At 53.6% G+C, this 26,366-nt stretch overlaps 1 protein-coding gene across 45 annotated transcripts in view; it reads left to right on the top strand.

Moving 5' to 3' along the window:
• MAP4 (microtubule associated protein 4) overlaps positions 1–24,989 on the top strand; it is a 145,978-nt gene extending 120,989 nt beyond the window's left edge. For 5 of the 45 annotated variants that reach the window (XM_086849013.1, XM_086848087.1, XM_086848139.1 and 2 more), the window contains 11 exons: positions 3,668–3,768; positions 4,648–4,860; positions 6,341–6,518; positions 10,471–10,530; positions 10,990–11,306; positions 13,706–13,831; positions 15,385–15,477; positions 19,409–19,490; positions 21,622–21,734; positions 23,072–23,198; positions 23,315–24,989. In XM_086849013.1, the coding sequence (XP_086705139.1) occupies positions 3,668–3,768; positions 4,648–4,860; positions 6,341–6,518; positions 10,471–10,530; positions 10,990–11,306; positions 13,706–13,831; positions 15,385–15,477; positions 19,409–19,490; positions 21,622–21,734; positions 23,072–23,198; positions 23,315–23,322 (1,418 nt within the window). In that variant the 3' untranslated portion in view covers positions 23,323–24,989. The remainder of the gene's footprint in view (positions 1–3,667; positions 3,769–4,647; positions 4,861–6,340; positions 6,519–10,470; positions 10,531–10,989; positions 11,307–13,705; positions 13,832–15,384; positions 15,478–19,408; positions 19,491–21,621; positions 21,735–23,071; positions 23,199–23,314) is intronic. The other 40 variants (XM_086849445.1, XM_086849522.1, XM_086848321.1 and 37 more) reach the window with 15 other exon arrangements.
• The last annotated feature ends 1,377 nt before the right edge of the window (positions 24,990–26,366 follow it).

Genomic DNA, 26,366 nt, shown 5'->3' on the forward strand with positions numbered 1-26,366 from the left:
GCAGGTTTGGGTTGGAGGGACCTTAAAGCCCATCCAGAGCCACCCCTGCCATGGCAGGGACACCTCCCACCGTCCCAGGCTGCTCCAAACCCTGTCCAGCCTGGCCTGGGGCAGCCCCAGCTGCTCTGGGAATTCCATCCCAGCCAGGAATTCCTTCCCAATATCCCAAAATCCAGTGGGAGCCATTCCCTGTCTCCTGTCCCTCCATCCCTTGTCCCCAGTCCCTCTCCAGCTCTCCTGGAGCCCCTTCAGGCCCTGCAAGGGGCTCTGAGCTCTCCCTGGAGCTTCTCCTCTCCAGGGGAACATTCCCAGCTCTCCCAGCTGGGATCCAGGGACAGCCCCAGCTTCTCTGGACACCTGTTCCAGGGCCTCAGCAGGGATAGGAATCATTTCTTGCAGTGCAGAAATCATTGGGACATCCCAAAAAAGTGATTTTCAGCATCAGAAATAGGCGCGGCGAGGAGCCGAGCAGCGCGGAGAGGAGCAGGCAGAGAAAACCCCTGATGGCAGAAGAGCTGTGCCTCGGAGGGATGAGTGGAGGATGGCAGATGGGAATGTCCTTCCCTGTCTCCTTGAATCCCCTTTCCCTGGGGAGCAATTCCACGTCGGTGCTGACTCAGCCAGGCCGGAGGAGCCGGCTCGGGGCACAGCAGCTCCAACAAAACGCCTTTCAAAGATCTTTCAGGGCCTTCTTGCTGTGCTTGGGGGAGCAGGCAAACTGAAAAGTCTCTTAAATAATTCCTGCAGCCTAATGAACAAATTTGATTAAGGTTTGGCAGCTTTTCCTAATATTCCCTGTAACTAGGAAATGTTCCCAGTTCTCAGAACAGCCTCGTAATTAAACCATGAATGAGAGCAAATGTCCTGATGAGCACAGGACAAATGAGGATTAAACCCCAAACCTGTCCTTCTGTAATCCCTGGGGGATGGTGCAGGCTTGTGTGTTCTGGAATGTCAGAGACAGAGCCTGAATCACGGCCCCTCAAGTAGGGAAGTTCTCACCCCAGCTCCCCTGAAGAAATATTTTAAAAAAACCTTGAAATTAAAATAATAATAATAATAATAATAATAATAATAATAATAATAATAATAATAATAATAATAATAATAATAATAATAATAATAATAATATCATTATCATCATCATCATATCATCATCATCATCATGGAATGGTTTTGGGGGGGTTGGAGGGACCTTAAACCACCCCTGCCATGGCAGGGACTCCCCCACCATCTCAGGCTGCTCCAGCCTGGCCTTGGGCACTTCCAGGGATCCAGGGGCAGCCCCAGCTGCTCTGGAAATTCCATCCCAGCCAGGAATTCCTTCCCAATATCCCATCCTTCCCTGCCCTGTGGCTGTGGGAGCCATTTCCTGGGTTCTGTCCTGGTTTTTATTCACCTTCTATTAAGCAACATGAAATAACGTGAAATTCACGTTGTCATTGGTTCAGAAACATGGAAACTGCTGGAGTTTAAATCCTGAACCTTTGGATTTGTGGAGCACTCCCTGATGCTGGGAATTCATGGCAGAGGTTTAACGTTGGTGCTGAATTAGCTGAAATAATTAATGACAATTAATGACAGCAGCTGGGAAGTCACCTCGGTGCTGGGGATATTTGGGACTGGTAGGATTCCAAATGTTCCCTGGAGCAGAGAATGGGCAGGAGGGTGTTTGTCAGGAGAGGGAACTGCTGACAGGGCTGTGGGTGGAACTGACAGGTGAGATGAAGATTCAGGTTCATTGAAATGCAGGGGAGGAATCAGGTAGAGAGGAGCCAATACAGATCAGCTGCAATAAAAACGGGTTTTCCAGGTGAACAGACACAAATCCTCAGAGTTTTACATTAAAACAACTGTTCAACCTCTACATTTTGCTGGTTTTCCTCCTTTATGTGCCCAGGATGCTCAGCCCAACGCTGCAAAACTGGAAAGCCAGATGGGTTGGAAGGGGTTAAACCAATTCAGGGGGGAAAAAATGTTTCTCCTGAACTTAGCCTGGAGTCAGAACATAAAAACAACAACCCCAAACTCTGGTGGGAGGGAGGCACGGGGTGATTTTATTTTCCTGAGCCATCCTCTGAGACGCTGCTGTCAAGTCTGACAAGCAGGAAAAGGAGGAATAGGAGCAGTGATTTCCAAAAGATGTGAGAACAGGCTGTTTACTGCTGGAATTGTTACCCTGGGCTTGTCACAATCTGTTGCAGGGTTATAAAAAGCAAGGTCCAACACGGATCAGGCTGGATTTGAATCCCCAGGTGACAGGGGAGATGCAGGAATTGATGCTGGGCTGTTGGCACAGGATCCTGCCTGAAATTCCAGCGCTGCAGGAGCTGCAGGGAAGGAGCTCAGGGCAGTGTGTGCAGCTCCACCGTGGCCAAGGAGGGGCTGGCAGAGGTTTCTGGGGAAGCTGCTCCTTGTTTGTTCCCTGCTGCTGCAGGATTTTGGGGATTTGGGGAGAAAACTGCTCCTAAGTGAAGGTTTTGTTGGGCTGGAGGGCGGTGCTGGTGCTGCTGTGGTTGGACACTGCTTTGGTTCTGTGTTTTCAGAGGACACCAGGAGGAGATGCTGCTCTCCTGGCCCTGGGGACAGCCTGGCTGTGTTCACTGTCCCCACCCCGTGTCACAGCTCAGGTGACAATGGCCAGGATGGGAAATCACAGGGAAATCACTGGGAAATCACAGGGAGAACTGGCACTTCCTGCAGCTGAACCTGAGCTTGGTGCTGTAACACAGCGTGATGGGATCTCCATGGTCCTGCTCTCCTGGGAATCTTGGAATGGTTTGCATGGAAAGAGGCATTAAGGACCATCCCATCTCACCTGGGACACCTTCCACTGTCCCAGCTCCATCCAGCCTGGCTTTGGGCACTGCCAGGGATCCAGGGGCAGCCACAGCTTCTCTGGGAATTCCATCCCAGCCAGGAATTCTTTCCCAATATTCCCATCCAAGCACTGGGAGCCATTCCCTGTGTCCTGTCCCTCCATCCCTTGTCCCCAGTCCCTCTCCAGCTCTTCTGGAGCCCCTTCAGGCCCTGCAAGGGGCTGTGAGCTCTCCCTGGAGCTTCTCCTCTCCAGGGGAACATTCCTAGCTCTCCCAGCCTGGCTCCAGAGGGGCTCCAGCCCTGGAGCTCCAGGTTCCTCCTGAGCTGTTGGATCCAGGGCTGGGAGCTGGGACCTTTCTTTCAGCTGCTGGGAATCCTCCCTGCTCCCCAGGGGCTCCAGTTGTGGATGTGGGCAGGAGAAAGCTTGAGCAGGAGCAGCTGTAACAACAGGGACAGTTGGGAACAGAACCCACTCCAGGAAAAGTGTCAAACCTGGAAGAGGTCAGAACTTCACCATTAACATTCCAATAATTTATTGTAACAACTTGAAAGATGAGAAGGTTTGCTATGTAAATTAAACCATGGGTTTCCTTCACCTGCTGGCTGGCTTTTCCCACTGGGATAACAGGAGAAATTGGAATCTAACAGCATCTGGATGAAGCTGTCCTGTTGCAGGGAAAATCTTTCTTCCTGCAGGTATTCTGAGGTTTAGGAAATTTTCCACTAACACCAACCTGTGCTGGTCTGTCTCCTGCTGCTGCTGTGTTCAATAACAAGAAACTAAAAAATACATCTTTAAAAACAAATAAAAAATCATAAACTTACAAATCTCCCTTGGTTCCCCCAGCCAAACCAGAGGAGCCCAAAGCTGCCGAGGCCGTGAGTGGGAACGACATCACAGCTCCTCCCAACAAGGAGCTCCCTCCCAGCCCCGAGAAGAAGACCAAGGTAGGAGCTGCTCCCTGTTGGAACATCATCTCCGTGGGTTCCACCTGCTGCCTCTTCTTCTTCCTCAGCTGTGCCAGCCCCAGTTCTGTTCTCTGAGCTGCCCTTCCCTGCAGCAAACCCATCCCAAGCCATCCACCAACAGAGCCCGTGCCAAACTCAAAGTGTGGAAGTGACTTCCCTGGCTGGTGCTGCTGATTGCGGCGGTAGTAAACACGTAGTAAAGGTGTAGTAACACCTGTGCTCCGTGAGCTGTTCCCTGTGCTCGCAGGGTCCTGCCCAGACCCCTCTGGCTTGGCAGCTCTGCTCTCAGGAGCTTGCAGCACTCAGCAGAGTCCCCCTGAGTGTCCCCAGTGCTGCTGGGGGGGTCTCTGCCCTCTGCCCATGGAGCTGATCCGCTGAGGATTGGGAGTGCAATCCCCACTGGCCCCAAATTGGAAATCCACAGCCTGGGGATTGCACAGAGCTCTGCATGTCAGGAGCACCCAATTGCTAATCCAGCTTTACCAGCCATTCCTTCTGGTGCTTTCCATGCTGCTGAAATAATCCTGTTGGTTTGGAATTGAATGGCAGAACCCCCCCAGCACTGGGGGCCGCTGCTTTTCGGTCTTTGTTGCACTCAGAAAACAGAAAGCTGCTTTTTTAATTATTATTATTTATTATTATTTATTATTATTGCTATTATTGCTGCTATTATTATTATTATTATTATTATTATTATTATTATTATTATTATTATTAATTGCTATTCTTATGATTTGTTTCCTTTAAAAATATCACTTTTCTGTTGTTGCAGCTCAATGTTTTGGTTTACAATGCGCTATTTTTTGTTGTATTTCTTTGGTTTTATCCTGGATTTTGCTTTTTGGCCCAACCCTAAAGCCTGCTGCATCCAGCTCCGCTCCAAAGCCGGCAGCAGCGAAGGCCAAGCCCTCGGCCACCACCAGCCCCAAGCGGCCGAGCTCGGCCACCCCGGGCACAAACAAAAAGGCCACGAGCCCAACTGCAGGTCCTACTCCAGGCACCACTGCCAAACGCCCCGGCACCAGCAGCACCCGTCCCTCCACCTTAACTCCAAAAGAGACTAAACCAAAGGTAAGAAGTGCCTGGCTCTGGGGAGCAGCCGGGGCTCGCTGGCAGGGGACGTTCCTGTGCTCCTGGGTTCCTGTGCTCGGATCAAAAATGGGATTTGGTGTGTTGGGAGCAGCTTCCCAGGGATGGCATCGTGTCCCTGGCACTGAGTTGTGTCACCACAGGGGAGAATGGAAGCTGAGTGTGGTGCTGGGATTGTCCTGGTGAGCTGCTGTGAATTGGGGATCCCAGGCTGGGTTGGGCTGGAATGGAACATTAATCCCATCCCATTCCAGCCCTGCCATGGTCAGGGACACCTCCCACTGTCCCAGGCTGCTCCAAAATCCATCCAGCCTGGCCTGGGACACTGCCAGGGATCCAGATTGTGTGGGAGTTCCATCCCAGACTCTCCCCACCCTCCCATCCAGGAATTCCTTCTGTATACAACTCCTAAATCCAGACAAGAACATGGGAATCCTGACTGGAGACCTTTGATATGAATAGTGAAGAAAAACAAATCCATGTGAACGCTCCACATTTCCCACCTCTGGTCATTTTATGATGTCTGGTCACTGCAGAACTGCACAGAGAGAACTGATAACACTCAGAAAACCTTGGGGATTTGTAATTCCCCAAAAGAGAGGGTTCATGGACAGTGTTGCACATCCAGACAAGCAGGGAATCCCCGTGTGTTAGGAACGGGTGGTGTCCCTTGAATGTTCCCTGTGTTGTCATCTTACAGAGCAGAGGACTTCAACTTTAAAAGGGAACATCAAAACCTATTTCAGAAGCTTTCACTGATGGCTGAGCACCACCACTGCTGCTGAATTAAGCTCAAATTACTGCATTTGAGTGTCTTTTAGAAATAACTAAAAATAACAGAAGGCAAAATGAAAGCCCCAGTGTAAATGTGCACTTTTCTCTGAGCTGGTGACTTTGGTTTGGTTCAAGTTTTTGTATCATTCTGAATCCCTTTTTGATAAAATAATATTTATTCCCTTGCATTAATTCAGTATTTTCATACTTCAGGGTTGACAAACAAGTGCCTGACCAGGGCCAGCAGGAAAGAGTTTTCCAAGTGAGGGATGAGCCACAGACACCCGATTTTCCTGTCCTCAGTGTTTTAATAAATTCCAGCTTAGGGAGCCTTCCTGCTCCTGGGGGATGGGAATCTCTCCCAGGAGCATTTCTGGTGTTCTGATGGTTCCATTTTATCCAGAAATCAAAACCTCCTTCCCAGCTCCACACATCCAAGCTGAGCCAGCCCTGGGTGGGACCCGCTCCTCGGCGGGGCCCGTGCTCCGTGTCCTCCTCCACACCATCACATCTTCATTATATTTCAATTGCATTATAATTTCAGCAGTGCCAGCCTTAATTAAGTGTTTAAGAATTCCAGCAGCGATTTCTGTTCATTTCAGCCTGTTCTGGCCCCTCCCGTTCCCGCTGAGCGCGGCGCTTGGCCGGTGACATCCCGGCCGTTCTGACGCCTCCCGCTCCCTTTCAGGTCGCGGATGCGAAGCCCGCGGAGAAGAGAACTTCCCTCTCCAAGCCTCCATCCTCCACCACTCCTAAAACTCCTTCCAGGAGCTCCTCTGCTGCTCCCCGGACCACGGCACCGTCGCCGGTGACGGCAGCGGCCGCTGCCAAAACCACGGCGGCGACTCCTCCCAAGAGGCCGACGTGTGAGTGCTCCCTCCTTTTCCCTCCTTTTCCCTCCTTTTCCCTCCTTTTCCCTTGGGAATCTGCCCTTCAGGTGCTCTCCAAAGCTCCCTGGCAGGAGGGATATTCCAGATTTCATCATGGAAAAAGCTGCCCAGGGCAGTGTGCTCAAAAGCTGCTCCGTCGTTGTCTGGATTCTGACAGTAGCTCAAATGTTTTTTCTCTCCAGGGCTTCCTCTTCCAAACTCCCTTCAGGGCCAACCTGGATCAGCTCTGTGTGATCCAGGGTTAATTCAATTACTGGACACACTTGATTTAAGAGTGGGCATTCTATCCCCTCTGTATTTTGCCATAGGAACAGAATAAATATTAAATAAAAGCTTAGGAAAGCAAATCTTTGGTTTAGGAAATAAAATTAAATAAATAAATAAAAAATAAATAAAATTAAATGAAAGCTTAGGAAAGCAAATCAGACTTGAGATGCCTGAACTGGTGTGTGAAATCCAAAAAGAGCTGAGCAGAAGCAGAGGGCTTGTAGTAGAGCAGGAAGAATTTGGAGCTGAAATCACATCAGCTTCATCCAAAAACTGTCCCTTGCTGCTAAAGAGGGAACTTCCCATGAGTTCAACAGGAGAGCTGAGCAGTGTTTTAGATAAACTCACACTGCTCTCACTCCTTTTAATGGAGCTCAAGAGATTTAACATCAGATAAAATTATGGTTTACCTCTTCTAAAGTCATTTCAAATGACCCTCAGTGACAAAACTTGTTAATAAAGGTGTAAAATGACACAGAGTGCTTTGAATCCCAAAGCATGGATTCACATCCCAGCTTTCCCAAAAGAATTGTCGTGTTTTGGCTGTGTTGGGATGGATTCAGCCCCATGGACATCCCAGACTTTATGCTGTGGGGTAAAATCTAATTAATCAAGTGTAGAGAAGGTGTTGCACATTCCAAGTGCCACGTATCCTGTCTGATCCCATGGCCATCCTGCTAAAACTCATTTTGTGTGGTCTTGGAGGCAAACTGGAGCAGGATCTGTTCTAATGAGCTGGGCTCATTCCTCCTGCCCAAACCAAACCACGAACAAAGGAGCGTTTGCTGCTGAAAAGAGACGGAGGCAGCGATGCAGAGCTCTGGGAGGTCGTTCCAAGAGGCAGGATGTGCAGAGGAGGAGCCTCGTGGGAGCCTGGCAGGGCCCAGGGGGTGAGGGAGGATGAGGTCAGCTGGAGGGATTCCATGGGGAGGCTGAGCTGCCCTGGCTGGGTCTGGAAATGCACAGAGGCAGGAATGGGAAGGGCAGGGGGTCCCGTTCTGGGTGAGGTGGAAGCTGGGGTGGGACAGAGGGCAGATGGTGCCCTGGGACCTCAAGGGAACCACAGTGAGCCAAATGCTCAGGGTTTGGTTTGGCTTAGTTTGACTAAGTTTGGTTTGACTTGGCTTGGTTTGGTTTGGTTTGGTTTGGGTTTGGCTTGGTTTGGTTTGGTTGGGTTTGGTTTGGTTTGGTTGGGTTGGGTTTGGTTTGGTTTGGTTTGGTTGGGTTTGGTTTGGTTTGGTTTGGTTTGGTTTGGTTTGGTTTGGTTTAGTTGGGTTTGGTTTGGTTGGGTTTGGTTTGGTTTGGTTTGGTTTGGTTGGGTTTGGTTTGGTTTGGTTTAGTTGGGTTTGGTTTGGTTTGGTTTGGTTTGGTTGGGTTGGGTTTGGTTTAGTTGGGTTTGGTTTGGTTTAGTTTGGTGTGGTTTGGTTTGGTTTGGTTTGGTTGGGTTTGGTTTGGTTTGGTTTGGTTTGGTTTAGTTGGGTTTGGTTTGGTTGGGTTTGGGTTGGGTTTGGTTGGGTTTGGTTTGGTTTGGTTTGGTTGGGTTTGGGTGAGATGTGGGTGGGGACACCTGGAGCTCTTGGGGTCACAGCTCTGATCAGCTCCTTTAGAGGAGGGGACAGCCTTGGGGTCGGGCTCTGCTGCCAGGAACAGGGACAGGAGGAGAGGGAACGGCCTCAGGCTGGGCCAGGGGAGGCTCAGGGTGGAAATTGGGGAAATTCCTCATGGGAAGGGTGGTGAGGCCTTGGAATGGGCTGTGCAGGGCTCAGGTGAATATTCCTCATGGGAATTCCTTCAGGGGAAATTCCTCATGGGAAGGGTGGTGAGGCCCATTGTGCAGGGCAGTGCTGGAGCCCCATCCCCGGAGAGATTTCGGAGCCGTGTGGATGTGGCACCTGGGGACAGGGTCAGTGCTGGGGAGCAGCTGCACTGGATGTGGGACTTTTCCAAGCACAGTGATTCCATGGATTTAGTTTCTCATGACAGTGTTGAGCCAGAGAATAAGTTTGGGGTGGTGTTTGTGGCTGAAGATGCTCTTTCAGGACAGCTGCTGGTGCTGTGCCTTGAGCTGTCACCAAGCTTCAGTCATTGTCTCACATGAAATGTGTGTGTAAAGGCCAGGTTTGACTCACAGCTTCACTTCCTCACGTATTTTCAGGTCAGTCATTTTCTCTGCTAAAGGAGAGCCATGGGTTATGTGGGACTTGATATTTTGATTTTTAATTCTATTTTTTCATTAGTTTTTGTGTCCCCCTCCCTGTGGAAATGACTTTAATGTTTGTACAAGACCACGCTCAGCCCTTCAGATCAGGCACAGATCAAAGCCTGTCACCACAGACCATTGTCCCAGGGGTTTTGTCTGAGTTTTCAGCACCTCAGGTTCATACAGACACAAGTGTTCAGCATTTGGCTCCCCACTGGCACCAGCAGACATAACATCTCTCTGTATGTTAATGTAACATAATATTCCTTTGCCTTTTACACAACCCTAAGTCTGTTCTGTCCCTGCAGCTTCCCCAATTAAAGCTGTGGTCTCAAGGAATGAAATTAGGTTGGTTTGCCAGCCCCTTGTTTGAAGTGTTTGCTATTAATTATGTATCCATCCTTTAGGCCTTATTAAATTATCCAAATGGGTTTCACCTCATTAGCTGGAATCTTATCTGGGGTGTTTAATTGAATGCTTTTAGCAAAGTCAGGGTGGAATGATCCAGACTAACTTGGCCTGTAGTTATCTGCCTCTTCCCCTTGGTCTTTTTGGTATTGATATTCCATAAAGGACCCTGACAGCTGCTGGAGTGTATCTAAAACTCTGAAACTTAATGGAAATTAAATACTGAAAAATGAGGGTTTTCATAATTTCTAACTTGGGTCTTTTCCATTTATTATTTCTTTTCAACGTTGCCTTCCTTTGGCTGTTGAAACGAAGCAGGTTTTACCCAAATTTGCCCATCACTGATAATGAAACCCCTACAATTTCATGACCAAAGATAGTTGACAAATAAATAAAGTTCCATTTCTATTTTTCATTCCGTGGTTTTTGCCTTGATCAATTTGGTGTTTGGTTTTCTCCTGCTTGGAGAAGCGTGGCTGCATCATCCCTGGTTCAGAGTGTCCTCTGTGCAGTGTAATCAGGTCATGATCGTTGGGCTTTGCCCAAAGGCAGCTCAGTTTAGGGATTGATTTTTGGGTTTATACAATTAAAATAGGAGCCAAAATATGTGCAATAACTCCTGTGCAAGAAAATTGGCACAGGGTAGGACTGGTCTGGCAATGAGAGCAAGGTTGGGCAAGGACAAACGAGGGGTTGATTTTGTTACTTTTTAAAGAAAGGAAATGTTTTGGGTTTTGGTTTTTGTGCTCAGTTGGGTTTTTTTTTTTTAAGAAATGAAGGTGTGGCAGGATTAAAACACTCCCAGTGAGTGCTGTCAGAGCCAGGAAGTTAATGTGAGGAGAGACAAAATGCAAGCCATCCCCAGGTGTGGGCTGTCACCGAATGAGGATCCTTTGACATGAATTGGTGCTTTGGCTGCAAAACAGGAGAGGGTTTTGGTGCCAGCAGGAGCTCCCCAGGCAGGTGCTCACACAGAGCAGTTAATCCCTGGGCTGATTCCAGGCCTGGAATGCTGCAGGGATCCTCCTCTGACCGCTGTGTTTGTCTTGGCAGCGATCAAGACGGACGCGAAGCCGGCAGATGCCAAGAAAACGCCAGCGAAGTCTCCCTCAGGTAACTGCTCACTTTCCATCTCACTGTGGAAATCCTTCCTGGGAAAACCCTGGAAAAGCAACCCCCAGCACTGCTGAGGCCACCTCTGACCATGTCCCCAAGTGCCACATCCACAGGGATTTAAATCCCTCCAGCAGTGGGGGCTGAACCCTGAGCTGGGCCTGGCCTGGAGAGGCTTTTTGGGGAAGGAATATTCTGAATTTCCAGCTGAGCCTCCCCTGGCCCAGCCTGAGGCCGTTCCCTCAGTCTGAATCCAACCCCCATTGTTTGGGGCTGGGGTCACTCAGGGGGTCCCTGTACATCTCTGGGAATGTCCCAGGCCGGGCTCGGAGCAGCCTGGCCCAATGGAAGGTTGCCATGGCAGGGCTGGGATGGGGCAGGGTGTGTCTGAGGCACTTCGTGTTACAGGCCCTAATCCCCATTTTCCCCCCTTTCCTCCCTCATTCCCTGATCCCCCAGCAGATCCCAGCCGCCCCAAGAGCGCTCCTGGCAGCACCGGTGCCACCAAGAGCAGCACCACCACTCCTTCCACCGCGGCCTCCAGCGCTCCCGGCGCGGCCGGCGGGCGCCCCAAGCCCAAAACCGCCGCCCCCAAAGCCGCCGCGGCCTCCACGGTGTCGGCGGACGCCAAGAAAACCACGGCCAAGGCCTCGGGCAAGGTCAGCGCCCCCAAAGCGGCTCGGCCGGCCAGCAGCGCCTCAGCCCCCGACCTGAAGAACGTCCGCTCCAAGATCGGCTCCACGGACAACATCAAACACCAGCCTGGGGGAGGGAAGGTGAGCCCCGGCCTGCGCCGCGCTGGGCCCCGCTGGGCCGGGCCCTCAGCGCTCGCTCCACACAGCTCCTCGCTGGGCTCCTGCTTGGGATCCCCCTGAGCCACCCCCAGCTCCTGGAATTCCTGCAGGGATCCAGAGCTCCTCGCTGGGCTCCTGCTTGGGATCCCCCTGAGCTACCCCCTGCTCCTGGAACTCCTGCAGGGATCCAGAGCTCCTCACTGGGTTCCTGCGTGGGATCCCCCACTCCTGGAATTCCTGCAGGGATCCAGAGCTCCTCGCTGGGCTCCTGCTTGGGATCCCCCTGAGCCACCCCCTGCTCCTGGAACTCCTGCAGGGATCCAGAGCCTTCATCAGGTTCCTGCTTGGGATCCCCCTGAGCCACTTCTGGCTCCTGGAATTCCTGAGGGATCCAGAGCTCCTCCCTGGGTTCCTGCTTGGGATCCCTCACTCCTGGAATTCCTGCAGGGATCCAGAGCTCTTCACTGGGCTCCTGCTTGGGATCCCCCTGAGCTACCCCCTGCTCCTGGAATTCCTGCAGGGATCCAGAGCTCCTCGCTGGGCTCCTGCTTGGGATCCCCCTGAGCCACCCCCTGCTCCTGGAACTCCTGCAGGGATCCAGAGCTCCTCGCTGGGTTCCTGCATGGGATCCCCTGCTCATAGAATTCCTGCAGGATCCAGAGCCCTCACCCAGTTCCTGCTTGGGATCCCCAGCTCCTGGAACTCCTGCAGGGATCCAGAGCTCCTCACTGGGTTCCTGCTTGGGATCCCCCACTCCTGGAATTCCTGCAGGAATCCAGAGCCTTTATCAGGTTCCTGCTTGGGATCCCCCTGAGCCACCCCCAGCTCCTGGAATTCCTGCAGGGGTCCAGGGCCCTTACCAGGTTCCTGCTTGGGATCCCCCACTCCTGGAATTCCTGCAGGGATCCAGAGCTCCGCTGCTGCTCTCCTGTCCCTGGGCCTGCCTCAGAACCACCTTGTCAGTGTTCCAACCCCTGCCTTTGAGTCGAGCTGAGGCTGCTGAGTGGGACAGAAGGTGGAATAGTGTGCTAGGGTGAGGGAGATCCGGATTTGGGAGCAAGGACCACAGCACCTTTCCCATACCCAAGTCATCAGGCCCAAAGCTGACACAGAACCAGTCCCTTGGGAGCGCCCGTGGTGGGCACAGGGAGAGGGTAGTGCTGCAAAACCATCACCAGAGATAAAACCTGGGGCTCTCACTGCCTCCTGATGCTCTTGGATGGCACTTCCACCCTCAGCACGTCCTTCCCACGGGAAGGAGAAGGGTGTCAGGGTGTCAGGACAAGCCTGCAGCCCCTGCTGAGCGCTGAGCAGCCAGAGATTGTGGTTCCTCAACTCCTCCCTCTTCTCTCTGCTGCATAACCCAGGCCAGAGCTCTTAACCTGCTGCCAGAGGAGCACATTCCATGCTGGGAGCCTTAATCTGCTCTCAGGCACATGAAAGTCAAGGGCACTCCTGGCTGGCTGCTGTGTGTCCCAGACAGCATCGATACAGCATGGATTTATCCTCAGAGTCAGCAGCACAGCCCTCCTCCTGTCAGCTCAAGGGATTCAGTTTGCATTGAATTGCACTGCCCTTCATTTTCTAAATATTCTCATCGAGTTACTAAATCCTAACAATTGCCTTGTTAAGCAAACTGTGCTTTTTGTAGTCTAATTAACATGAAACTGCTTTTAGAGTTTGAGAATGTTGTAGTGTTGGGGTTTTTTTTGTTCACTGGTATGTAGATTAGTGAAATACAAGATTTATGCTGAGCTCCCCCCCCCAAAAAAAAATGCAGGTTCTGCTGCACTTCTGCATCTGATCTGTGAAAACAATGGATATTATCAACTCTGGTTACTGAATTTTTATAAAACCTGTAAATTTTCCTTCAATTTTCTGCTCAGCTGGACTCTGTAGGTGCAGCTGCCTTTTGGTAGGTAAAAGTGAAATGTGCTGTTGAGCTCAGAGGCCGAGTGCAGCGTGGCTGGGTGGGAATGTGAGCTCCAGCACGGGCTGTGTGTCCAGCAGAGCTCCCAGAGCAGCCCTGGCTGTCTCTGCCTCCCCAGTCTGCACCAGCTCCTCCACGTGAAGGAGGTGCTGTTGGGTTCCCCAAGGATTTGGTTGGATTTTTTTTGGTAGGATCAGTGTCCTGGGGTCACATGGATCCTGAGGAAGAGCACCAGGAGCTTTTTGAGAACTGAATCCTTGGTGTGTGGCCCCAGGGCTGGGTGATGCTGTGCCCTCGGTGTCACCGGTCCTGGGCGTGGGATTATCCTTGGCCTGGGAATTAGAGCATGCAAGGAGTTCTCCTGGGTCACCTGCTGCAGCAGGTTTATCCCTGTTCCAGTGCCCACACTTCTGCTTTTGCTGGTTGAAACCATCCCTTTGTCTCCATCCAGGGGAAAATAGAGAAAAGGCCCGAGCCAGCCGCCGCCGCGCCCAGGTCTGAGCCCAGCACGGGCACTAAAGTGGCTCCTAAAGCAGCCTCAGCAAAAGAGGGGGTCCCCAAACAGCCCAATGGGAAAGTGAGTTCCTTTCAGACTTTTCTCTGGGGGAGATGAAGGAAAACGTTTCCATTTTGAGTCACTGTCCCTCCTCTCCAGCTGTCCTCCTCTCTCCTGTCAGTGGCACTGTTCCTTGCACAGACACTTCCCGTTCTCTCTCGGGCACCCTGAGATGTTCCCAGGGAAACTCCTCCAGGGAGGGAGGGACCTTCTCCCCCTCTGCTGGAAAGGTCTCCAGAGCAGAGTCCTCCTGTTTCACTTCCAGCTTAATACATTCTTAACTGTGAGCCTGAGGGTTTCCCTCAAAGCCAGCTCTTCACACACACAGCCAGTTTGTAACGAGGAGAGAGGCTGAGCTCACAGCTGCTTCCTTTAGGATTGCAGAATATGAAGGAATTCACATCTTTCCTGCAATATTCCCAACCCAGTTGTACCAAAACTCTGGAACTCCAAGCCTGAGGCCATCACCATTTGGTTACTCCAAAGTACAAGTGGATGGTGTGAGGTGGGAGTGCCAGAGTTTAATTCCAGTAGGATCAGGCAGGAATGGTCAGGAATGAAGAGGATTTGTAGCTCTAGGGAGTCAGTGAACCACCCCACCCTCCATGGCACAGTTGTGTTCCCACAGCTGCTGCTCCCTGGATCCTGAATCCTTCTGACCTGGCTGAGGAGCTCTGGGGAGCTGCCCAAGAGTTGGGTGATCCCTGTTGTGCTCCAGGTTTGGAACCTCCTCTTGCACAAGTCAGGATGCAGCTGGGGCCGCTCGTGCTGGGGTGAATAACTGCAGGCTAAGCCGTGCTGTTACTAACCTGTGTAAACCCTGTGTAAACACTGCTGTCTAACCCAGCTACTGCTGGGAGCAGAGCTCACCTCAGCCACTCCTCTTGTATTTAAAAACCACAGAATCATTGAGGCTGGAGAAGCTCTTTGAGGTCATGCAGTCCAGCACTGCTGAGCCACCGCCAGCCACGTTCTCACACCTTAAATCTGAGTCAGTGAGGAGGAGAAACAATTCCATTAACCTAAAACTCACCTGACATCGTTCCTCTGAAGGGGTCCCACCTTCAGGAGAAAGGTGGGACACCCTCAGGGCTGGGACAGGCCCCACTTTCAACAGAAGGATGTTTCTCAGACCCAGCTTTGCTGCCCAGGACTTTGGAGGGATGTTGTTCAGGGCTGGAGCCAGTCCAGGTGTGGGCACGGAGCAGCTCCCAGCACGGTGGCTCCGAGGGCTGGCTCTCCCTGCTCTGGGGCAGCTGTCACTGGAAACCTCCCAGGAGACTTCCTGGGGCATGGAGAGTGCCATGCCATCCTCTGGGCTGGCTCTCCCTGCTCCAGGGAGCTCTCCAGGGCGGTCCCATCCCGCTCCCCACGGTGCTCCCAGCCTGGCACTAACACTGTCTGTGCAGCTCCTGTCCTCCACTTCTCTCACTGTCCCTCTCTCGGTGGCTTCCCCCGGCGCTGGGCGAGTCCCACACGCTCCCTGCTGCTCCAGCACCCCTCAGCCTCCTGCTGAATGACAACTCTAACCAGTCCTCTTCCCTTGTGTTGTTTTCCGTTCTGTAACGTTCCAGGTCCAGATAGTCTCCAAAAAAGCGAACTACAGCCATGTTCAGTCCAAGTGTGGTTCCAAGGACAATATTAAGCATGTCCCTGGAGGTGGGAATGTAAGTATGGGTCTGGGCAAGCTGTCTGTCTGCTAACTCCTTCTCTGCTGCTGTGTTGGGTGTGCCAGCCTCAGGAGCGCTCTGCTGGAGGCAGAGGCTGTGGCAGAGCCCCAGGGCTCCTGGAGACAGCTCAGCCTGGAGGATTATTGCATTTTCTCTCGGGCTGCCAGGCTGAACTGTGTGTTTTGTTTCAGTGTACAGCTACACCTGGGCTGTTCCTGCTTTCTGGGCTGGCCACGGCCAAACTCAGACGTGGCTGAGCCTGGGCTGGGAGTTCCCTCAGTGCCTCCTCACTCCCTGAGCTCCCCTGGAACCTGGATCTCCCACAGCAGATGAATTATGGCCTGGAAGGGCCTGGTACTCTCCCCTGGCTCACAGGGCCAGCTGGAGCCACACTCATTCACTTCTTGTTTCATAAAAGGGACTTTGGAGCAGGCAAAGGCTCTGGGATTTAACCTTTGAGCTGCGATTAATTTCTAAATTTAAAGGCTGCTGGTATCTCTGGCAGCAGGGCTGAGCTCATTAAAATAGAACGTTAATCTGGTGGTGTCTGCAGCTTGGTTTGGGGTGTTGGATGCTCCAAGTGCCTGCCTGGCAGCCCAGGTTAACCATGCAGAGCCTGACAAAGCTGGGCTGCTGGCACAGGACGGGCTCAGGAATGCAAACTTTGGGTGCTTTCAAAGACACTGAAGGACTTGAGCCCAAGGAAGTTTTTTGCAGAGGTGTCTAAATGTCCTGGGTTCCTGAGGATGTCCAGCTGTCACATCTGAGGTGCCCAGGGTGTCTGGTCAGAGTCTGGTGCAGTGACACAAACCCCGCTCAGGACCTGCCTGTGGAGCCAGCTTGGGGCCACTTTTCCTGGGAAAAGCTGGCTGAACCTCTGCATGACTGATCTTTCCACAAATCCTCACAAAGTGGCAACCAAATGTGGGTCCTTAACAATTAATTCCTTCCAGGTTGCTTGCCAAGGTGGCCACAGACAGATGCTGAAGTCACTGATCCCAGGCTGCCTTCCCACATCCCTGCTGGGGGTTTGGGATTTGTGCTTCTCACTTGCTGTTTCCATGATTTACACCGTGTCTACGGGAGTGTTTCCATGGAAATGCTCCCCCAGGATATCTGGGAATGCTGCTGGGAGCCCTGCTGTCCATGGGGAGCCCTCAGGGAGTTTTTGAGCCCAGTTTCTATTCCTGCTGCCTGTTCCACCTGGTCCCGTCCCCCAGCCGGTGGCAGAAGTGTCCTTGGCCACCCTGGTGACAGTTTCTGGAGCATTTCCCTGTCCATGCACTCCAAGGAGCTGTTTGGTTTATAAAATACAGCCATATATAAATAATAATATTATAATATAATATAAACCACTTCAATTTTGCCATCTTTACGTTGTTCAGCCTTTCAGGAGTCTCACAGGTGCCTTTCCTGTTCTTTCAGGCTACCAGAAATGGGGCTGAAATGTGGGGGAATCTTTCTTTGCCTAATTAACTGTGTCAGTGAAGTGTCCTTCTGCTCCTGAGTCACCATCCTGTCCTTCCCTCTGCAGTGCCAGCCATTCCCAGCCCTGGGGACGGCTGTGTCCCCGCTTTCTTCTTCTCTTCTCCTCTCCCACACTCCCCTCTCACCACTGCAGTTTTTCTCCTTTCTCAACTACTTAAGCAGCTCTTTATTCTGCATTTTCCGAGCCAAAAGCTCATTCCCAGGTTCCAAATGCTCCCAGAGCAGCTCCAGGCAAGCATTCCCAGCCCTCCAGCACAGGCAGTGTGGATGTGACTGCTCAGTGTCTTCCCAAAAAAATTCATTTTCTTTAATTCATTTTTGTGTCTTCCCCACTCCCTTTGGAGCACTGTGATTTTAGTGACCTCCTCCAAGGTGTTTTCTTGTTCAAACAGTTGTGATGATCCCTTCTGGTAGAGCTCCCAGTGTTTGATCCCAGCTGGAGCTGTCTGGAAGGTCTCTTCTGGTCTGTGCCTTCAGCTTTTAGGGATCCTAAAGGAGTGTTGTGGTTTGGAAAAGATGCCTGGTGGAGCTGTAGGGCTGCTGTGGTGGAAGTGATGGACATGGAATGGTTTGGGTTGGAAAGGACCTTAAAGATCATTGAGTGCCCCTGGCTGCTCCAAGGGCTGCCCAGCCTGGCCTGGGACACTCCCAGGGCTGGGCATTGTCCTGCCACCCCAGCCAGGTGGCTCCAGGCTGGCTCTCTGGTCAGGTGCCCACTGTGCCCTCTATCCAAGGAGATCATTTCTTCTCCATGCCAAGATTCCCCAGAAGCAGGAGCTGTGGTTCCTGCTCACCTTACACTCACCAGAAAGACACAGAGTTCAGTTTCCTGGGGAAAAGGTTTTGATGGGTTTTTGTTTAGCATTTCCCACTCTCAGAACCACTGAGGTTGGAAAAGATCTCCAAGACCATCGAGCCCAACCTTTGACCAAGCTTTCTGTTCAGAGGAAGCAGCAGAGGTGGAATTTACAAAGTGCAGTGTTGTGTTGGTGAAGGTCTGAAGGGAATTTGGAGTGTCCACGTGTTTCCCTGTCCTGTGCCTTGGCTGGATTGGGAAGTGCTCAGGGACAGAAAAACCAGCAAGAGTTGAGGCTCACAAGTCCCCAGCTGAGCCTCTGCCAAACTCCCAGAGTTTATTTCTGGCACACAGTCTGTGTTTGGCTCTCCAGCTCCTGTCTCCTACACAGACCCTTCCATGCAGGGGGACAGTCGGGATCTCAGGGCAGGATCTCAGGGCAGGAGTCACAGCTTTAACAAGCAGCAGCATTTCAAAGTGCATCCTGTGAAATAAATGGAATCTCAGGTATGAGCAAGCAAGGACTGGTGATTAAAGCTGTAGGAACTTTACTCACAACCCCTGAGAAAATCCAGTCAGGGTCTGATTGACCTTTTGATGGTGTCACAGGGCTGGGGACGTGGCAGGAGCTGTGCTGTCCTGGGACTCCTCCCTGTGCACACAGAGCAGGAGGATGGATCCCTGCTTCCCTAGGAAGAGTTTTGCCAAATTATCCTGAGAACTCTCAGGAAACTCCCAGAGTAGCTGGTGGGTCAAGGAGTTCTTGTCATATCCAGAAGGAAATCCTTGGGTTTCCTCTGTGAGCTGACCTGGAGCAGAACTTCTGAGCCTGCAGGTTCCAGCTGGTGGCTGCTCTCAGCACTGTCCTGGAGAGGGATGGATTCCTGGAGCAGTGCATTCCATCTGGGCACCATCATCCCTCAGAGAATTCCAGACTGGTTTGGGTGGAGGGACCTCAAGGATCATCCAGTGCCACCCCCTGCCATGGCAGAGACATCCCCCACTGTCCCAGGCTGCTCCAAACCACATCCAACCCGGCCTTGGGCACTGCCAGGGATCCAGGGACAGCCCCAGCTGCTCTGGGAATTCCATCCCAGCCAGGAATTCCTTCCCAGTATCCCAAAATCCAAGCAGTGGGAGCCATTTCCTGTCTCCTGTCCCTCCATCCCTTGTCCCCAGTCCCTCTCCAGCTCTCCTGGAGCCCCTTCAGGCCCTGCAAGGGGCTCTGAGCTCTCCCTGGAGCTTCTCCAGGCTGTCCATGGTGGTGGGGAGCAGAGGCTGGGGCTGGTGGGGGGCTCTGGGAGGTGTCCCCAGGCCGGGCAGGAGCCGTGTGGGGACCGTGGCTGCAGGCGAGGTTGGTTTTTATTGTCACTGTTCCCAGAGCTGCTGGATCCTGAGCTGGGCCCTGAGCTTGGCCTCTTGCTGCTTCTGTCCCTCTGTCCTGCTGCCTGGGCTCTGTCCCTCGCTGCCCCTGGCTCACAGCTGGGAGCACTCCAGGATTCCTGGGGATCTGCAGGAGGAATAAGGAGGGAGAGCAGGGCACAGGCTCACCCAGCACAGCGTGGTTGGTGCCTGAGCTGCCTCTGGGCCTCCAGAGCCTGCAGAGCTTCCTCTGTGCTCAGCTGCTGCTTTTTGTCTCTCCAGGTGCAGATCCAGAACAAGAAAGTCGACCTTTCCAAAGTGTCCTCCAAGTGTGGATCTAAAGCAAATATCAAGCATAAGCCAGGTAGGAATTTTGCCATTTCCTCATTTGTCTGTAAGTTTTGTCCCTGGAACACGGTCCTGGATTGGGACTGGAATAGTTTAAGGGGCTCGTTGCTTTCAAGGGGTGTCCCCAGTGCTCTGGGCATTCCTAAAAATGCTTCTTCCACAATTCCTGGTGTTTTCATGAGCAGGGATTAGGAGATGTGGGATGTCCTCTTGCCTGTGAAGATAACCTCCAGCTTTAACTCATTTCTGCTTTTCCTGCTCATTGAGAAGGAAAATGTGGCTGCTTCCCATGATCATTCCAGGAAGCTTCATCCATGCTCACAGAGGGCTTTGGGCACTCAGAACATCCCAGGCTGTTCATGGAACATGGAAGGATAAAGGAAATTCCCTCCAGTTCTTCAGAGCTCATTCAAAGCTCCTTTTAGCTTTGAGTCCAGCTCCTGCCTCCCATGAAACCCTTCTGGCCCTTGGGTGAATTTTCTGGTTTGAGTGTGGGAATTGGCTGCTCCCTGCTGAGAATTCTGCCTGAATTCCTGGGGATCTCATGTTTCTCCCCAGGCTGTGGCCAGCCCGAGGTGCTGGAGGCCCCTGGCTCAGCCCGAAGGAGTTCAGCACTCAGTTCAGTGCCCTCAGCTGGCCCCCGGTGCCTGGAGACGCTTTTCCACCCGGGAACGTGCAGAGTTCAGTGCCCAAGGCTGGGAACCAGCGGCACAGGCTGCTCTTTGTCCCCTCCCTGCTCTGGGAGTCCCCTGCAGCCTCCCCAGCCCCAGGCTGGAGCAGGTCCCTGCTGCAGGAGCCCCTCGCTCCGGTGCCACGGCCGCGACCTCGGCCAGTAACGAGCTGGGAGCGACAATCGCTGCCCTTGTCCGGCCCGATGGAAGCACAGCCAGCAGCTCCCACAGGGATGAGCTGCTTTTGTTGGACCAAACCCTTCGTTTTCCACCCTCAGCCGTGCCAGGCTCGCAGAGGGGGGCTCAGGGTTGAACCATGTCGCTGGGAGGCAAAGCTGTGCTTAGCAAGGTCTCAGCTGTCGGAGAAGCTGCTGGGGTATGGACTGACTGCAGCCAGGGAAAGGTGGCCCTGTCCGTGCAGGAATCATCCTTGGGGATCCCAGTCTGTGGGAACAATTCCCCCGTGAGGAAAGGCTGAGAGAGTTGGGATTGTTCACCTGGAGAAGGTTTTGGGGTGACCTCAGTGTGGCCTTGCAGGACCTGAAGGAAGCCATGAAAGATGAGGAGTGATGATTTCCAAAGGCCTGGAGGGACAGGACACAGGGAATGGCTTCCCAGTGCCAGGGGGCAGGGCTGGATGGGATATTGGGCAGGAATTGCTCCTGGCAGGGTGGGCAGGCCCTGGCACAGGTGCCCAGAGCAGCTGGGGCTGCCCCTGGATCCCTGGCAGTGCCCAGGGCCAGGCTGGACATTGGGGCTGGAGCACCCGGGACAGAGGGAAGTGTCCCTACCATAGCAGGGGATGGCACTGGATGATCTTTAATGTCCCTCCCAACCCATTCCATGACTCTGGATTCTGTGATTAATGGGAACTGCAACATTCTGGAATCTTTCCCATTCTGGAAAATTCTTGCTAAAATTTCTGCAGCTCTTTTTCTGACCTCCAGCTCCTCCTGAGGCTGCAGTGGCAGGGAGGAGCTGTCCAGGCAGGGGTGCCCGGGGTGCCAGGCTGGAGCAGGGGAAGGATAAGGAGGGCAGGAAGGCAGTGAGACAGAGCAGGAGCTGTCCTGGCACTGCTGCATGCACAGATGGCTGAGCTGGAGAGGCCTGGGCAGGGACAGGGACACAGGGACAGCAACAGTGGGACTCAGCCTTGGAATGGCACCAGTGAGGGGTGTGGGGGTGGCATTTCACAGCTCTGCTGGGGGAGGCAGCCTCAGGAGCAGATCAGGGGGATCTGTTCAGCCTGTCTGCATGGGCAGCATTCCCCAGGGACCTGTTTGCTGGCACAGCTGGAAATCACCAACTCCGGTCTTCCAGTTTGAAACCAAACTTGTCCTGGGGAGAGGCTGAGCCAGTGACCGTGGAACTTGTCCTGTCCCTCCTCCAGAGGGTCCCCAGCAGCTCTGGGGCAGGGCTGGGAACACCTGGGTGGGACTGCTGGCCCCAAACTCAGCCCTGTCCATGTCCCTGCAGGGGGAGGAGACGTCAAAATCGAGAACCAGAAGCTGAACTTCAAGGAGAAGGCCCAGGCCAAAGTGGGATCTCTGGACAACGTGGGACACTCGCTGGCCGGAGGAGCCGTCAAGGTGAGAGCAGGGACCTGGCACATCCAGGGAGTGGCTTTGACCCAGTTCTCCTTCTCCTGCTGCTCCTCAAGTGCAGCTCCTCCACCACAGCCTGTAACAGCCTCCCTGCTTCTGGGGCTCTGCTGTGCACCCCAGGGTGAGGCTGGAGCCCAGGGTGAGGATGGAACCCAGGGTGAGGATGGAATTGAGGGTGAGGATGGAGCCCAGGGTGAGGATGGAATCCAGGGTGAGGAAGGAGCCCAGGGTGAGGAGGGAATTGAGGGTGAGGATGGAATTGAGGGTGAGGATGGAGCCCAGGGTGAGGAAGGAGCCCAGGGTGAGGAGGGAATTGAGGGTGAGGATGGAATTGAGGGTGAGGATGGAGCCCAGGGTGAGGCTGGAGCTCAGGGTGAGGAGGGAATTGAGGGTGAGGATGGAATTGAGGGTGAGGAAGGAGCCCAGGGTGAGGATGGAGCTCAGGGTGAGGAGGGAATTGAGGGTGAGGAAGGAGCCCAGGGTGGGGTGAGGATGGAACTGAGGGTGAGGAGGGAATTGAGGGTGAGGATGGAGCCCAGGGTGAGGATGGAGCTCAGGGTGAGGAGGGAATTGAGGGTGAGGATGGAGCCCAGGGTGAGGATGGAACTGAGGGTGAGGACGGAATTGAGGGTGAGGATGGAGCCCAGGGTGAGGAGGGAATTGAGGGTGAGGAAGGAGCCCAGGGTGAGGCTGGAGCTCAGGGTGAGGATGGCTGGAAAGGAGAGAGCTGGACCCTCCTTGGGGTGTGTGACCCTGCTGGGCATTCCTGAGGGCTGGCACTGCCCATGTCCATCCTTCCTCTTGGAACCTGAGAGCAGGGATCACTCCTGTTTGTGAGGATGAGAGCAGAGCACAGCTCTCCTGGTTCTGACCCATCCCCTCTCCCAAGGGAACACAAACTGTGCCAGGTCTGCCTGCAGCAGTGGCACATCTGTGCTCAGGGAGGGGACATTCCCTCCCTGAGGGACCTGTGGGCACAGCACGGCCCCAGGGAGCTGGGTATTGTGCTGGAAGGGGCCTTAAGAGTCATCTCATCCCACCCCTGCCATGGTGGGACACCTCCCACTATCCCAGGGTGACCCAGGGCTCATCCAGCCTGGCCTTGGGCCTTGCCAGGGATCCAGGGGCAGCCAGGGCTGCTCTGGGTGTCCCCAGCTCAGGATCCAGCACCAGCCCTCGGTCAGAACACGGGGATTTGTCCTTGCCATTCCCTGTGCAGCTGTTCCAGCTGTTCCAGCTGTGATTTGGAGCAGGGCTGAGCTCAGGGCTGTGTCAGACCCCGCAGCATTTGCAGGATCCCATCACCCCGCTTGTCCCCGCAGGTGGAGAGCGGCGCGGAGCCGAACGGAGCGGGGCCGGGCCCGGGTGTGCTGCCCCAGAACGGAGTGGGGCCGGGCCCCAGCGACCAAAGGGAACCTCAGAGCCTCGACAGCCGCATCCAAGAAACAAGTGAGTGTCGTGGGGAGGGAGCCCGGCAGGCACCGCAGCCCCCGACCGCCGCTAGCGGCGGCTGCAGGGCTGTCGTGCCTTTCTTTTAATTCAGAAAATTGCCTTTTATCTTCCAGGCATCTAATGATGACATTCTGGTATCGTCTTCCATTCCCCCTCCTGCCCCTTGTCTCGTCCTCTCCCCGCGCCCCTGTCCCCTGCCCCTGTGTCGCTGCAGATTGAGTCTCTCGAGCTGAAGTTCCGTGCGAAGGCCGAGGCTCGAACGGACCACGGAGCTGAAATCGTCTCCAAACCCCCCACCCCTTCCAGCAGCACCTGCCCCCGGCGTAGCACCAGCTCCAGCCTGGGCTCCGTGGCCTCCCCGGCACCGCCAGCAAGGCTTGTGACCCCCGCGCCCCCGGGGACCCAGCTTGGCTCTCTTAACCCGGCTCTGCCTTTAGGTGGGAAGGGGACGATGCGGGGTGTTCGGGCCGGGGGTCCCGGGGGCTCCCCTCCCTCTCTCGGTGCCCCCGGGCAGGGCAGAGCCCCGCGGGTGAGGCTGAGGCCGGGCCGAGTTAACAGGGATAAGCTGCGATCTTTCTTTCTGGCTCTTTTTTTAACCCCTTCCCTCCTCGCCGCTTCAGTTTCTGCCGCCTGTGGGATGCTGACGAATCCCCTCCACACTCCTTAGGCTGTTTTAACTGTTGACTTGAACCTTTTATTCTTTGTGACAAAGTGTTGATGATGATTTATCGTGTTCGAACCCGTGCTAAGTTTCCTTTTCTCTTTCCTTTTCCGACCCGTAGGAGAGTAGGGACATTTAACCGCTGCTGCCGTGCCGGCTTCTGACTGACATATCCAGCCCTTGTCACTTCTTTGGTGTTGTTTGGGGTTTTGTTTCTGCTTTTTTTTTAACGTTTTAAAACGATGGAGCGAGTTCATGGGATTAAGCCATGTCTGGAACGAAAGGCACAGGAATGTGTAAAGGGCAAACTTGCTGTGAGAGCTCAGGTGGAGCCTGTGTTGACCTCGAGATGTGGTAATTGATGCTCGAGATGAGTTAATTGATGCTCGAGATGAGTTAATTGATGCTCAAGATGAGTTAATTGATGCTCGGGAGCCGTCCCCGGGTGCCTTCTGCAGAGGTGGTTTATTTATTAACGGCAGGGCCGGGCTCTGGCATCTCTCCGGTTTTTGCAGGGCTTTTCCAGGGCCTGGAAAGGGAGCAGGAGGCTCGGGCCAGGAGTTCCGAGGCTGCAGCAGGTCCGTGGGGTGTGTGGGGTGTGTGGGGTGTGTGCTGCTGGGGTGATGGCCGGGATGAGCAGGGCAGGAGGCAGCGGGGGCTCATCCCAGAGGGACCCCGGAGCCCTCGGAGGGGCAGCAGGGCAGGCTCGGTGCCAGGGAGGTGCAGCTCTGACGAGGAAGGAGATTTAACCTCTCTTGGAGCTCCTCGTTTCAAATGACACTAAAGAAAACGAAGTGTAAATAAATTAAAGGAAAACAAAACAAAAGTGTTCTCGGGTGGTCAAAGTAATTTAAAGCAAAATAAAAAAAAGCAAACAGAATAACAAAACACTGGGATCAAAGAGAACTGAACCAGGCGTGTGCTAAGGGGGGCTGCTCCAGGAGGGGACAGAGGGAAGCCTGCAGCTTCTCGTGCTTGTGGGAGTATTTCTTTGGGAAGCCGACAATGACACGATAACCCGGAATCTGTATTTACACACAAAGATTCTTATTGCACTTGTATTTTTTATATTAAAGTTTGCATGGTTTCTAATAAAATGGCATTAAAATGTACTAGTTTGAATCAAAGTCGTCTGGTAGTTTCATAAGTGCTTTTTCATCCGAATACAAATTTAAACGAGCGATGCAGATTTGCACCTGAAAGGGGCGGTTATATATACCCAGAGACCTCCTGATGCTTCCCTTCCTCTTCCTCCTCCTCTTCCTCTCCCCACCTCTCCACACCCCTGTGACCCCACCCGGGGATCCGTGTCCCCCGTGTGTGTCCCTGTGTGTCCCCCGGAGCTGCCGCCGGCGCTGGAGCTCCCCGCAGCCCCCGCTGCTTCCCGTGTCCCGGTATATATCACTGCCCTCCCGTGACGCGTTCTTCTTTCTTTACTGCTAAATTCTACACGCCAGCTTCAGCTCGGCAGCCTTGGCTTTGCTTTGGGTGACTTTTTTTGGTTTTTTCCAATGTTTGAATTGAGGGAAAAATTGAAGGAGAGGAGAGGAGCAGGGTGAGCCCCTGGGCAGGACGGTGGTTCCCGGCTGTGAGCAGCCAGGGTGGCCTCGGCACAGGCTGGAGCCCAGCTCCAGGATCTCAGGGCAGGGAGCAGAGCTGGTGCCCATGGACAGAGCCGGAGATGGTCAGGGGCAACCAAAGAGGAGCTGGAGGCTGAGATGTCGCGTTCCTCTTGCTGCTCCTCCTGGGGCACCCCAGACCTGTGGTGGCCTGGGATGCCCCGGGATGAGATTCCCTGGGATGAGATTCCCTGGGTGTCCCAGGATGAGATTCCCCAGGATGAGATTCCCTGGGATGAGATTCCCTGGGATGAGATTCCCTGGGTGTCCCAGGATGAGATTCCCTGGGTGTCCCAGGATGAGATTCCCCAGGATAAGATTCCCTTGGATGAGATTCCCTGGGATGAAATTCCCTTGGATGAGATTCCCGGGGTGCCCAGGTGAGGCCCAGGGTGAAGGGACGCAGCTGGTCCCGATCAGGGACTGCGGGAGGAAGGCAAATGGCAACACTGCACTTTATCTTCTGAGACTGCAAAAATCAAACAAGCCCTGCCCCGCTGCAGAGGGACAGCGACATCACCTTCCCCCTGCGTTGTTTTTCTCCATTCCCCATTTCCCGAGCCCTGGCCGGGCGCTGTGGCTGTGCCCAGGCTGTCCCTGCCCAAAGCTCGGCCCAGCTGAGCCCCCGGCCTGTGCTTCTGTGCCACTTCTCTAACACTTGTTGTGCCTGTGTGTAGCTGATGAACTAAATCCAGATACACTAGTTCGCCGTGGTGTTTCTAGGACAGCTTCAGTTTTAATACGGATTTCTTTTTTAACTTTATTTTGAGGGCGGCTGTACATATTGCTAGGCTGGGAAGGAGCCGTGTGCGGTGGGAATGATTTCGTTTCCCGGCTGGAGAGGAGGGATGAGCTGGGTAATGCTGAGACCTCAAATGCTGCTGG

Source organism: Cyanistes caeruleus, chromosome 1 (genome assembly GCF_971803275.1).
Source record: "Cyanistes caeruleus chromosome 1, bCyaCae1.hap1.1, whole genome shotgun sequence".
Taxonomy (NCBI): Eukaryota; Metazoa; Chordata; class Aves; order Passeriformes; family Paridae; genus Cyanistes; species Cyanistes caeruleus.